The sequence below is a fragment of the Oryx dammah genome, unplaced genomic scaffold (genome assembly GCF_014754425.2).
Source record: "Oryx dammah isolate SB20612 unplaced genomic scaffold, SCBI_Odam_1.1 HiC_scaffold_26, whole genome shotgun sequence".
Lineage (NCBI taxonomy): Eukaryota > Metazoa > Chordata > Mammalia > Artiodactyla > Bovidae > Oryx > Oryx dammah.
This window is the reverse complement of record NW_024070210.1, coordinates 16,764,075-16,777,781: the sequence shown is the minus strand read 5'-3', so window position 1 is coordinate 16,777,781 and position 13,707 is coordinate 16,764,075. Positions and strand designations below refer to the sequence as shown.

The 13,707-nt window shown below is 56.3% G+C and overlaps 1 protein-coding gene across 3 annotated transcripts; it reads right to left on the bottom strand.

Annotated features, from left to right (window-relative positions):
* Positions 1–217: 217 nt before the first annotated feature.
* On the bottom strand, positions 218–13,340 carry PGF (placental growth factor). Of its 3 annotated transcripts, XM_040226082.1 has the most exons (7): positions 12,931–13,323; positions 11,664–11,706; positions 7,144–7,340; positions 5,924–6,000; positions 3,968–3,997; positions 3,800–3,862; positions 218–961 (listed from the first exon to the last, which is right to left on the bottom strand). In XM_040226082.1, the coding sequence occupies exons 1-7, from the start codon at positions 12,994–12,996 to the stop codon at positions 934–936; spliced, it is 504 nt and encodes a 167-aa protein (XP_040082016.1). In that variant the 5' UTR covers positions 12,997–13,323; the 3' UTR covers positions 218–933. The 3 variants fall into 3 exon arrangements, with proteins under 3 accessions (XP_040082016.1, XP_040082017.1, XP_040082019.1); XM_040226083.1 differs by lacking the exon at positions 3,800–3,862 and having other exon boundaries at positions 12,931–13,340; XM_040226085.1 differs by lacking the exon at positions 5,924–6,000.
* Positions 13,341–13,707: the final 367 nt, after the last annotated feature.

Sequence of the window (13,707 nt, the reverse complement as noted above, 5' to 3'; positions counted from 1 at the left end):
GCCAAGTCTCCATTCTGGGAACCCCTCATTATGGGAAGAGTGGGCCTCAGGGTTTTGCCTAAAGCTTCTGGAGAAGACGCCCGAGGGACTGCAGAATGGACCCCACGCACCCCATACCCCCAGGCAGCCTTGGAGCCCACGGTCCTCTTTCCTCTGTCCCCCTTCCACTTCCTGCTGTCACCCGCTGCTCTAGCAGGAACGCTCCCCTGGAAAGCAGTTGCAGACTAGAATACTTTATTCAAGAGAATCTGGCTTGGCGGTCAGACAGCCATGCGAGGGCAGCTCGCTCCATGTCCAGCTTGGGGCCCACTTTTTGCCTTTGTCCTTGAGAGGGGTGGGATGATGATGCCTTGGCCACAAGGAACAATGTTCCAGCACAAGCAGCAGTTAAGAGGTGAGGCGAGACTGAGGAGATGAGGAGTGGCAGAGGCCCCCCAGGCAAACACTGTTCTCCAGAGCTGAACGTCCGACCTCCAGGGTGCAGAGTGGCTGCCCGCCCACCCTCTCAGCAGGGCCAGTGTGGCCAGAGCAGGGGCCTCCACCCCCTACTTCCACCAGGAGCTGCCCCAGCAAGGGTTGCTGGTCTGCGCGGAGCCCAAGGTTCCGGGAGGGCAAGTGGTGGGTCTCCAGTCCTCCCTTCTCCAGCCTCCTGGAGATCCCCCCGGGGCCTCTGGGGCCAGGCCTGCCCATCACAAAGCCACAAGTCTTGCTCCTTCTCAAGCTGAAGCCACATGGGTCTGTCTTCTTTCTCTCACGTTCTGTTTAAGGCACTGAATTCCTGAGGGTCCTGTCCCGTGGAGGGAGTGAGTCATTCAGCAGGGATACAATTGGCTAATAAATAGAGGGCAGGTGCCAGCAGGGAGGTAACTGAGAATGTGACGGTAATAAATACACGAGCTGGGTGTAGGGGGTCTCTCTCCTCCGAGGGACTGGTTACCTCCGGGAAACAGTATCACCGCACCTGCCAGAGACCAAACACAGAAAGAGGGTATCAGCCCAGGGTGGAGGGTGGGAGGACTTCCTGGAGGGGAAGCTTGGACAGGGAGCACGGAGAGCCTGCAGTGCTCCTGGATCTCTGCTTGCATGAGGCTGAGAAGCAGCTAGGAACTGGTCTTCACCAAGCACTTAACCAGGTGCTCAGCCCTGCGCCAAGCACTCTCTCATTTACCCTTAATGATATTCCACGAGGAAGGGTGCAATTACTATCATCCTTTGGCAGATGAGGAAACAGAGGCTCAGAGAGGTTAAGAAACTTGCCCAAGGTCACACAGCAAGTTAGTGACAAAGCCGGCTTTGAACACAGTCTGGCTCCATGCACCAATGCCTTTGGTTACTTTGGGGCAGCAATCTTCAAACAAGGATACCGGAACCCCTGGATGCACATGAAGATTGTCCAAGTCCTATGTGAGTATTGGTGGTTTTAAAGGAATCTGCTCCCAGCCTCTGCCTGCACTCTGCCCGAAAATTGTCTGTGACAGAGGTCTGCTTCTCATCATCTCGTTGCCAAAGGCCCTTCTCCCTCAGAAAGGGAGGAAGTTCCTGTTACAGTACTTTGCCCCAGGGTAAAAAGGATTCAGGGGGACACTGAGTAAAAGAACAATTTGATAGATATTGGTGTAGGTGGTTGAGAAAAGAAATGTGGTGAGCTATTGGGTAACCAAGTCTTTTGCAAGTTGGGTGGTTTCCACATCTGCTTTCAACAAAATTGAAGAGATTAGCTAAATCGTCAGCTAATATGTCAAGAGAAGTAAATTCTGATAGCACATCACTTTCAGGTTTTTGGCAAATATTGATAACTTGGAAGGAGTTCAAGTGATTGAGTAACACCCAGCCCCATTTACTTATTTATGTGAACACGGTTTTTCAATCTTTTCATCTGCAAAAAATGAACAGGAATGGGATTACTGCTGAATCCCGTGTCAGTCTGGCAGGAGATAACGTTCATTGCCAGGCTCATCAACTAATTGAAAAGAAGTAGCTGCAACCATCTCATTGAGATGCAACCCCAGTAAGATTGACTGTCCTTTTGTGCTTAGCATCTAGTAAAATATAATGTATTTGTGCTGTTTTAACCAATGGGTACTACTAAAAATTACTGTGATAATTCATTCCAAGAAAAAATTTAATTTCGAGTTTTCTGCTCACAGGAAAATTTAAAATAATTCAAACTCATATACCATTGTTGTGGCAGATAAGTAAGACAAGGTGGTACATAAAAGATGTTTGACTATTTAAAAAATATTACATTAGGCTGAAATTCTGTGGGGAAAGTAAAATGGAAAGACATGTTCGAGGAAAAAGGAAGCAATGGAAATATGCAGCTATTAAAGGAGAGTGTTCATATATTTTTTGATGTTGTTAAACAATTTTTAAAAAGTGAATGATGGTATTAAATTCGGATGGCTTATTCCACAGGATGCATCTGGAGAGTGATATAATGACTTTATATTAAAATATTAATATATTACATCCTTTGCAACTATCTACAATGTTGATGAAAAAGGTTAATGTTGACTTAAAAATGAACAAGGGGGCATGTGGGCTTTGGAAGTTCTTTCAAGAGATTCCTTAATGAAACATTTGAAGGCTGCTACCCCAGCAGCTAGGACAGGACGCTTTCCATCTGGGGCTGCCTGGTTGGGGAGCTCTGTGGGGACTGCCAGCCCCTCCCCTAGTCACTGCTTGGAACCAGGAGAGAAATAAGGGCTACATGCCTGCAGGGACCAACCTCCCCAGAATCCCTAGCTTCACGGAGTGGGGTGGACATGTCTGCTCCTGCAGGGACAGGCTCACAGGGTAGAACTTGGCCAGCTCCAGCCCCATGACATGAGAAGATCTGTGGAAAAGACAGGACTGTGGAGACAGTCCTGTCGCTGGGAGGAGACTGGTCTTGAAGGAGAACCGTGGTGCTGAGTTACTGCGCATGTGATCTACTTTATTTTTACTGTTTACTCTCACAGATTCAGAGTTGCCCTTTGCTAATTCTTCTCTTCCAACACTCAGGCCTGGACCCCAGCCATCTTCTCCAGAGGTGAAGCCAAATGGACAGGTAACATGGACAAAGAAAGAAAAGCAAGCAGGCCCCAAGGCTCCCTGGGAGAGTGAAAGAAATACTGGCCTGAGAGCCAGCAAGGGGTTCTACCTTCCCTAGGGCCTCCAGGAGGTAGTCCTGGCTAAATTTCTGGACTTAAAAAATCTTACTTTAAAAAAATAAAATTTTTGGCCACACCCTGCAGCACGTAGGACCTTAGTTTCCTGACCAGGGACCAAACCGGCTACCCGTGCGTTGGAAGGTGGAGTCTTAACCACTGGACTGCTGGCCTGTGTGTGTGCTAAGTTGCTTCAGTTGGGTCTGACTCTTTACCACTCTATGGACTGTAGCTCACCAGCCTCAGTCCCTAAATTTTTGGACTTCCTAACACTAGAGTGTAAGCCCTGTAAGGGCAGAAATATTATTGGTCTGCCCATGAAAGTACCCGGCACACAGTAAGTGCTTGGTAAATGTTTGTAGATCGACCAAATGCCTGCTTGACCCTGCTGACCCTCATTCTACACACAGAAAAACTAGGCTCAGAGAGGTGATGTGACTTGCTCAAGGCCACACAGAGACTTAGAACGAAGCCGGGACGGCTTCCTCGTTCTTGTCTTGGCTCACCAGAGGCTTCCTAGGTCCTGGAATCTCTAGGTTCTGGCCTGCACCGCTGGCTTTGTCCCTTCCCGACCACTGACCGTGCTGGCAGGGTGGGGCACCCCTCTGGCCCAGCCTCCTTGCCATCCCTGGGCACCCCCGTGCACTCACAGGTGACAGTCTTTGTGTTTCTGCTCCTCTCTCTTCCTCGGGCCCCTGACCCTGGATCTCCTCCTGCAATAAGCCAAAAGCGTCAAGACAGAGCGGCTGGGGGCCCCCATGCTAGGTCAGGTGTTGGCAGGCCTGAGAACAGCCCGGTACCCCTGCCAGGCTGCTTACCTTTTTGGCTTCATCTTCCCCCGCAGAGGTCTGCAAAAACAGAGAGAGGAACAGAGGAGAATTAGGACAGCCGTGGGTCGGGGCTCCCTGGCCAGACTCCCCTGGCCATCACTAGGACTGGCCCTGTATTTGGTGCTGAAGCCACTAGGGGGTAGCATGGAGCTAGTGAGGGAGAGATGCCCAGAGGCCTGGGGGCTTCCACTCCCACTCTAGGCCCTGGCGACCCCACTACGAGAGGTGCGAATGCCCTCTTGGGGGTCCTCTCCACACCTGTCTGCTCTCCTCTGCTTCTTGGAATCAAATCTGGGGACCGAGTCTGCTCTCTGCTGCCTTTCTCTGTTCACTTCCTCCCCTTGCACCTGCCAGGGTGCCCTTTTCTTCCAGGGTGCCCTCTGGGAGTCTCCTCGCAGACAGTGAATGAGGGGCAAGGCCACCTGTCAAGGCACAACTGCCACATGTGACGAGTGACATTGCAGCAATCTCAGGGACTCAGGGAGTGGGATGACAAGAGGTGATCGAAAGCCCCACAGTCACCAGACTTGTCCTGGCTCTGTCTCCCAGGGCCGTGGCTGTTGGCCCAGAAGAGAGAAGAAAGGTGGCCCTGTTGCTCAGCCCTCTGGACGGCGACAGTCTTCCCTGGGAACCATGCTGTGGGCGTGGGACAGCGTGGTGATAGTCAGCTTTGGGCCAGGGAAGGCTGCCCTAGGCTGGCTGTCTCCCTTGGGAGCCAGGGCAAGGTACCAGCTCCTCCTGGGACTGTCTGGTCCTGTCTCTACCATCTGGGATCAGTCAAAGACACTCTTGGACCCTTAATCTTCTCATCTGTCTGCCCCAACATACAGGTTATGAGGGCAAAGGTGATGGGGAAGGTGAAAGGTCTCTGTCTAGCACTGCCAAGGAGGATTTGCTACTGAACTGCTGTTACATGGCCAAGCCCTGGCAAGGGAGGCTGGGAGGAAGCAGATTGAGGCAGGGCTTCTAGCGGTGGTATAGGTCCAAGAGCAGTGGCCAGAGCCCTGGACACCAGGCAAGACCAAGCCCAGGGCAGTACTGGGGCTTCTGTAGAGTGTCGTAATGGCCATGAGAGATAGCATGAGAAAGGGCAGGTTTAGGGGTCAACAGGCTGGGGTCAACCCACTAGCTGTGGCAAATCATGTAACCTTAGCAAGCCTTGGTTTCCTCATCTGTAAAATGGGTGGTTAGGAGACCAAGGACCTGGTCTGTCTTGCTCACCACTGTATCCCAAACATCTGAGACCATACCTAGCATACAGTAAGTGCTCAGTAGATGTTTGCTGATTAAATCAGAAAATACACTCAGGTCGGGTGCTTATGTTGGGCGAGGCACAGAGCAGACGCACCATAAACAGTGGTTCTCCCCCTCTTCCTGCCCCAAGATATGGCTCAGGACCTCTGGTCCCGTGCCTCCATCCCATGGCGCAGAGGTATCAGGAGTGCCCCTGAACCAGTTGCCAGGGCCAGGCCTGCTGCTCCCGGTAACTAATGCTAAAAGTGCCTTGGGCACCAGCAGCAAGATGTGTTGGGGAGAGGCTCTGCCAGGTGGAGACTCGACTTTAAAGAAAGCCCGTGCCTCCTTCCCTCTGCCCCTTCCCTCCTACCAGGGTTTGTCTGTCTTTGAGCTCCTCAATCCCGTTGCCCCCTCCCATGGGTCCAAGTGCCTCTTCCAGGACCCTGGCATCCCCATCCCAGCTCAAGCAGGGAGATGGCGTGCCCAAGCCTGGCCAGTTTGGGAGGGACCCTGGCTCCCTCTGTCCCTGTGGCTTCTCAGTAGCTATGCTCCAGCTCCTGGGACCAGGTCCCTGGGCTGCCACTGGTCCCCGATTTCCCTGGCCTCCATCAGCTAGGGAGAAGGCACAGACTGCAGCTCGGATAGGCAACCCCTGGCTGATGCCGCCAGGTGCATGGGGGGCTGTCCCGGCCGCACCCAAGGACCCACTTGCACTCGCAGCGGACGTGCTGAGAGAAGCTCATCTCCACAAAGAAGGGCTGGTCCAGAGAGCGGTACTTCATGAGCTGTGAGGAGACAAAGGTTGGGTGACTGGACTGTGGGGGTGGCCTGCGGGTTTCCAATACTCTGTTTAGCCACCCCTTAGGGGAGGACCAGACTCCCTGTTTCCCACCAGCCTCTGTCCTACATGGGCTTCCCTCGTGGCTCAGATGGTAAAGAATCTGCCTACAATGCAGGAGAGCTGGGTTCAATCCCTGGGTAGGGATGATCCCCTGGAGAAGGGATAAACTACCCACTCCAGTATTCTTGGGCTTCCCTGGTGGCTCAGATGGTAAAGAATCAGCCTGCAATGTGGCAGACCTTGGTTCAATTCCTGGGTAGGGAAGATCCCTTGGAGGAGGGCTTGGCAACCTACTCCAGTATTCATGCCTGGAGAATCCCATGGACAGAGGATCCCGTGATATAGTCCATGGGATCGCAAAGAGTCGGACGCAACTGAGCAACTAATGCTTCCTTCCTTCCTTCTGTACTACACACCCTCATTCTGCTTGGAGCGTGGGGCAACAGCCCTCCTACCTGCCTGTGGACCCGAGGAGGCTCCTATCCCCCCCTCTTCCCATCAGCAAAGCACAGGGTGAGAAGGTGGCCTGTGCTCTGAAGGCAGCAAGACCTATGTTCAAATCTTGGCTTTTCCACTTGCTAAGTAGGTGAAATATCATCTCTGAAGCTCAGCTTCCCTCTGTGAAATGGGAATATCACTTGGCTCCAAGGATTGAAAGTTGAGGTAACATTTCTGAAGCACAGTGCTTGGAAATTTCTGAAGTTTCAAGTGCTCAGAAAAAAAAACCAAAATTGTGAGTGTGAGTGTGGAAGCAAAGCTCAGGGCACCAAACACTCCTGGTATAAAAAGGGACATCTTGAATCCGAACAGATTTCTTTCCCAACCTCAATCAGATGCCTTGTGTCCTGGGGTAGGGCTAAGCCAGAGCCTGAGAAAGCTGCTAAGGGAGGAGAGAGGGGCGCTCAAAGAGGGGGTGGGGACTCAAGAAGGAGGAGTGCTGTGGGTAAGAACACCTGGGTGTCCGTTCGGGTCCTGTGGCCCTGGCCTGCCCTCTCCCGGCCCCTCTCTCGGGGGGCAGGCTCCGTGGCCCTCTGAGTGGCTGTGGATGGCGGGGCAGGCTGGGGCCCGAGCCGGGGTGTCACCCTACCTGCATGGTGACGTTGGCTATCTCCAGGGGCATGCAGTGCATTGTCTCATCACTGCAGCAGCCGGTGCAGCGCATCAGGGAGACGCAGGATGGGCTGAACATGTGCTCCACCTCACTGGGGTACTCAGACACGATGTCCACCAGCCTCTCCACCGGCCGGCAGTAGCTGCGGCTCCACACTTGCTCGAAGGGCACCACTGCAAGGAGGCACAGACAGCCGGCTCAGGTCCCCAGGCATGGCAGGCCCTCCCAGGTACAGCCCACACCCTCTCCTCCAGGAAGCCCCCAGCCTACGTGAGCTCTCCCCCTGCTCTGAACTCCTGATGTCAATTCTCTGGGACGACAGTTGGGCCTCCCCGCTGCCTGCCCCGGCTCATCTGCTAGATGGAAATCCCAGGGGAACAGAACTTCTTAGGGGCTTGCGATTCTCGGCTCTGTTTTCAGCTCAGGTGCCGGCATAGGCCTCGGGGGCCTTGGAGCTTGGAGGAGAGTGTTCTGGTAGTCTCCCCAGGCCTCTGGATCTTTCTCAGGGCCTGACCTGGTCCTCCCTTGGTCTTGGGGAATTGGCAGAATACAGTTAGCTCTGCAAGTTCCGCAAGACTGGCTTGCAGAGTCCCGCAGGGAGGGTGAACCTTCCCCTTAGTCCTTATTTCCTCTAATATCTGGCCAGCTCCTCCGCCTGGTGGCCCAGACTGCAGCCAAAGACGAGCCCCATCCCCGCTCTCCATTTTCAGTTGGACCACCCTTGCATGGGCCCAGGGCCGCATCACTCAGATTCCCTCTTTTGGTCCATGCTCCTTGCCCCCTTCTCATTTCTAACCAAGTAAAGCCCACCACCCACGCCTCTGGCCCTGCCTCCCTGCCTCCTCTCTGAAGCCTTCTCCAACTTGTCCGATATGAACAGATGTTCCTCTTTTGAGCATAACTCAGCCCCAAGAGCTTGCTTTATCTCCGTCACTGGTGGCTTTTATCATTTTTACAAGCAAGTTGAGGCTCCTCGTAGACAGGCACCCAAACACCCAGTAAACACAGGCTAGGTAATTACTGACTGAGTAGATGATGGTTCACTGAAAATTATCAGGGACATCCCCGACCCCCACGATGTCCTGGTGGTTGTGACTGGATCTTTGGGGGCCTGATCTGGAGTCTCTCAAAAGATGCTGCTCCTTTCGAGGAGGGCCTGGGTCCTGGACCCAAACACAGACTCACAGGAAGTGAATAGCCAGAGCCAGGAGACTGGCTCCTGGTCCCGGCCATGCTCTGGCTGTGTGACCTTGGGGAGGTCACTGCACCTTTCTGGGTGTATCAGTTTCTCCAGCTGGGGAAAAAGAAGAAGGCTGGGAAGAGATGGTTGCTAAGGGCTCCCCCAGCTCTGACAGGTGCTCTGTGTTTCTGTGTGTGCTACGCACACGACCCAGCCCAGCCTTGAGACTGCGGGCAGAGACACATCGCCAATCCTGGGTCACCCTGCCCTGCACTGGATGGTCGTTCTCCTCTGGTAGGAGAGGACAGGGGACCTGGGCCACCTGGGGTCCCTGCAGCCTCTGCCCTGGTGCAACGGCTGCTCCCAGCAGCCCCTCACTTCCTTCCACAGCCCTTCCTAGGAGGCAGAAAGGGCTGAAGTCCATTCTACTGAGCCTGCAAGGACGTGAGTCTCAGGGTAATCTTGGAGGAAAAATAAACTTCAGCCCTAGCAGAGGCCCTCGGGAAAGACTGCAAGCCGGTGGAAAATACCCAAGAGGCGGTGTGTCCACGTGGAGCTGGCTGGGGCAGCACAGAGCAATAAACCATGCTTATCTGGGCGTCTGCGGCTCCATTCTGCCCTGTCTGTTGCAGGGGCGCTAGGGCTGGGTCCGGGGATGAGAAGGGGACCAGAGGCCTCCCTGATCCTGCCTCTCCAGGCCTCTGGGCCACTCTCCCTGGACCCAAGCAGGAAACAAGGCCATGTCCGCCAGGCAGCTCAAAGCCCCAGGAAACTGGCCTTTGCAGGGAGAGGTCAGAGAAGCAGCACCCTAATGTACCTCCATGAGTGCGTGTTTAGTCTAAAACCTTCATGAGCACTACATAACTCTCAACATTTAATCTCTGCCTTGGAAAACGTAAATAACAGCAGAAGAATAGCCGGCTGCCAAAGTGCCATAGAGGATTCAGGGTCCCACCCCGGGACCAGCCATCAGGAAGAGCACAGAAGCAGAGGAGGGGCCCCGAAGCCCCCTACCATCCCACAAGCAGACTCTAGCCCAGCCAGGCTGTGGGGCCACTGCCCGGCTAAGCAGAGCCCAGCAGGGCTGAGAAAGCAGAAGAGACTTCCTATTCCCCCCACACCCACCACATTGACTGTGTCAACAGGACCCAGGCTCCAGGGCCCTGAAGCCCGGCACATCCTGGGCCACACGGCCCAGATGGCGTTGGGAGAGGGCAGAGAAGGCGGTGGGCTGGGCCTGGTTTACCTGGTGGTCATCAAGGAAGAGGGCCACTCATCCCTGGGGCTGCTGTCTTGGGGTGTGGGAGAAACAGAGGGTGCTGGGCGAGGGGCTGGCTGAGAGAGTGCGATGACTTCTCCCAGATGTGGGCTGAGCCCCTCAGCAAAGAGCTCTGCTCACCTGCTCCTGAGAGCACTTCCTCTGGCCCCCGACCTGCTTAGAGGCCAGGGTCTGAGAGAGGAATGGTGTGTGTGGGGGGTGTTGCCTGTGGCCCGGGCAGGCGCCTGGCTACCCCCAGGGCCATGAGTGGGCTCTCTTGCCAGCCCCTGGGCAAGCTTCCAGTCTGGCTCCAGCTGCCTACCACCCAGGACAGAGGAGATCCCTGGATGGGAAGTGTTTCATCCTGAGAGCAAGCTCCTGGGGAGGCCACTGGGTTGGGGTGGGGGGACAGGACTGGGCAGAGCCACAGGCCACCAGCCCGAACCCAGCAGGTATCCCCTCTGTGGTCACTGGCAAAGCACACAGCCAGCCTGCCTCGAGAGACACCCTGTTCATGCCTGCTCAGCTGTGACCCATGGGGAGGCTTGGTGTCATAAACTCCAGCTCTGCCACATGTCCTGAGGGGTGTCTGAGCCTTTAGGCAACCCCAAGAGCCTCTCTGAGCCCCAGAGCCTTCATCTACAAAACACAGAGAATATGAGTGTTTTCCTAGTTCACAGCTTGTGGTTAGCATGGAGTTACAGTAAGTGGCCGATACTATTACCATGAATAGTAACAGTAAAAAAAAAAAAATCAACGTCTGTGGCTGCAGAATACAGAGCATGCTGTCTCTTGTCTGGTATTACGAGGGGATGTCGTTTTCAGGGTTTTGATAACTGGGGTCCAAAGTTCTTTCCCTGGTCACAATACAGGCTCCCTAATCAATGATGATGATGACAGGGGAGCTGCCCTAAGGGACTGACACTTCCAAGCCTCCTCACCCAGGTCCCTGGGATATATGTACTATTGGGACACCTCTATGGAGTCAGAGAATCCTGTCATCTGGGAAAAAGAACCTTTAGATATCATTTGGTCTAACACTCCCATTTTACAGATGATGAAACTGAGGCACAGACTTCTTTGTCCAAAATATACTAAAAGGATCAAAAGGGCCATGGGGTGGAGATAGGTGATGGGTCCCTCTCCAAATCCCAGAAAGCCTAATGTGCCAGTCCCGGAGGTATCAATGAAATCAGTGGCTGCTACTGCCCCCACCTTCTCAGTGCCCAAAGGGCCTGGGACTTAAGCTGGCAGAGCATGACCAAGTCCAGGAGAGGCTGGCTACCAGGCGGTAGAGGGAGGGTGTTCCCAGCACGAAGAGGCTACCACGCGTGTGCGTGCGCACGTCCCTACACGCTCCCTTTCTTCCGTGGGAAGTGGTGTGTGGCCTGCCTGCACGTCTCGGAGAGGCAGGGAGGGAGGAGCAAGGCGGGGGGCCTGGCATGGGCCTCCTGCCTTCTGCACGTATGTCTCTTTGGCAAATGTCTTGCCCTTTGAAGATTCTCCCTTGATGCAACCTAGGGTGGGGAGTAGAGGGGCCGGGGAGGACACGACTCACTCTGTCTGTGTGTAATCAATGGAGAGGTCTCCTCAAATCCCTGAAGTTCCTTCAGCCTGGCTGCTGGGAACTCTTGCCCCTCCCTGGTCCTCTTGATTGCTGGCCCACTGCAGCCTGCTTCTGGACCCTCAGTCTGGCCCTTGGCACTCATCACTGCACAGCCTTCCAAGACCCCATCCGCCCCCTTGTATCATGCTGGGAAAGGGCTCTGAGCCAACTGTTTGGACACTGGGTATATGCGCTCCTGCCCTGTTCTCTGGGTGCCCAGTGACTCTGGCCCAGGAAGAGACCTCTCTAGGCCTCTGGGTCACAATGGAAGGGGGATCTCTCAGGCCCTGCCAACTCTGTCAGCTAAGGCCTCAGCTAGCTTGCAGACTCTTCCAACTTAATATCGGCCTGCACCCACTCTTCATGCCAACCCTTTCCCATCTGCTGCTGAGCCCTGAGATGTGAGGGCTTGGGGAGCCCTGCACCACGCCCTCCCCACCCAGGCAGCTTACCTTCCACTGCTGATGAAATGCTCCCAGGAGACAAGGCCCACTGCTGTGGACAGAAAGGTGCAGAGGTGAGGGGGACGAACTTGGGCCTCTGTGCTCTAGGGTCCTGTGCGTTGGCAAGAGCACAGAGGCCCCCTCCGCCCTCCTGCCCACCTGCTGCTCTAATATGCCGCCCCATCTCACGGCTAGCTCTTTCCAGTGCAACTGACAACTCGAGGGAGCCTGGATGGGTCCCACTTTCTCTGGCCTCAGTTTCCTCATTTGGAAAGGGTGGGAGACTAGAGAAGTTTTTGGAGACCCATTTGCCTGCTATATCCCAAAGATCTGGTGAGACTATGGGGGTCTCCCTTCTACCCAGCCCCCAGGCAGCCTGGCTAGGTCCTGTGCAGCTTGCTTTGGCTGGGTGCCAGAGCCCAGGGGGAGGCCATCAGCTGGTGGGAGCGGAGGTGCTGGAGCCGGTGGCGCCAGGAGCTGCTGCCGCCGGTAAAGTTACACCTCGAAGCAGCCCTGCAGCAGGCGGGCGGGCGGCGGGTGGTACGGCTCTCCTGCCCCCTCGTGGGACTTGCCCAGCCCACCTTCTTCTGCGCCGGGGCCGGGGACTCCCAGGGCAATGGGATAGGGCCGTGGGGGTACCATGGTGGGAAGGGAGCTTCATTGGCTTTGTCAGGATCTCACTGCCCCAGCTGGCTTGCAGCCAGACTCACCCAGCTCCTGGGAAAAGGGCTCTGCTCACTTCCCCAGGCCCTGCACTCAGGACCTCCGGCTGCCCACCGGGGGAAAGAGGGCACAGTGGGACTCGTGTCTCACCCCCGCCACCCCAGCCCACCCAGGAGCCCTGGGCTCGGCCTGGAGCCTTGGCGGGGGCAGGGCCCAGCCTCCCCACCAATGGCCTCTTGGGCTGGCTTCCCTTCCACCAGGCCAGGTCAGAGGTCCTGGGGGCGCCTGCCTGGTCACAGGGCCTCGACCCTGACCACAAGGCCAGGGACCCGCCTGGGATTAGCAGAGAGATGCTTTTAGCAAAGCCACTGGGGGATCCAGGGGCCAGACAGGAAACCTCCCTCCCTTCTCTGTGGCTTCCCTGCCCCCGCCAAGATAGACCCCGGGGGCTGGAGTCTGGGACAGTCCAGCCCGAGGTCTCCTCCCAGAGGACCGGTCCGGCCTGGCTCCTGGGAAGCGTGTGGACATCCTTGAGGGTGCCACTGCCCGCTGTGGGTCTGGGATCTCAGAGCCCCGCCCCTCCCCATTCCCAGGCTGGGGGTGGGAGTCTTACCGGCGCAGGCAACGCCAGCCCCGTCAGGAGCTGCAGAAAGCAAGTGAACAGTCTCACGGAAGGCATCTTCTCAGACGTACCAAGCCAGGGGACTCCAAGAGAAAACCACCATGCTCATCTCCAGGGGAAGCCCCTGGCGCAGGACCGGAGTTGGATGGGAGCTGGATGCCCCCCTCACTGCTGCCCCGAGGTCCCCGTGGGCGGCCTGAGCATCCTCTGAAAGTCCTGGAGATTCTGGAGGCCCCCGCAGGTAAGGCTGATGCAGAGAGTCCGGCGGGGCCGGGCGGCGTGGGGCAGGCGGGTCCTTGGGAGGGCGGGTCAGGAGCCCCAGCGCGATCCCGGGTCCTCTCTCTCTCCGTCGCAGCCGGCCAGTGATGCCGCTTCTCGCTCAGACAGCAGCTCCCTTCTGGGACTTAAAGCTTGTTGGCGGCGGTGTTTCAGGGGCCGCGGACAGGGCGGGGCCGCACGGCCGCCCCGCCCACCGCCGACGAGGCTCCAGACCCGAGTCCCAGGGAGAGGCCGAGCCCAGCGGGGCCAGAGGGCAGCCGGGCGGCGTAGATCTGAGTCCCAGCTCCCTTGGCCCTCAGTGCGTGGAAGGGGCGATCCCGACGCAGACTTGAAAGAAGGCCAGCCGGACCCGTGCCCGCATCCTCCCTGGCGACGCTCGGAGCTTGCTGCGGCCGCCAAGCACGGGGCACCATCGGATTCAGGCAGCACCCAGTGCGGGCCGCGGAGAGGGGACCACAGCTCGGCTCTGGCCACCTCGGGTGCGGGGCA

What these genes read in the sequence shown, in the direction of transcription:
- PGF (XM_040226082.1), bottom strand. Translation starts at nt 12,996, where the DNA reads ATGCCTTCCGTGAGACTGTTCACTTGCTTTCTGCAGCTCCTGACGGGG. An exon ending in CATTTCATCAGCAGTGGAAG is followed by an intron (nt 7,341 to 11,663) that starts GTAAGCTGCCTG and finishes GCCTCCTTGCAG; the next exon opens with TGGTGCCCTTCGAGCAAGTG. An exon ending in CACGTCCGCTGCGAGTGCAA is followed by an intron (nt 3,998 to 5,923) that starts GTGGGTCCTTGG and finishes CTGTTTTTGCAG; the next exon opens with ACCTCTGCGGGGGAAGATGA.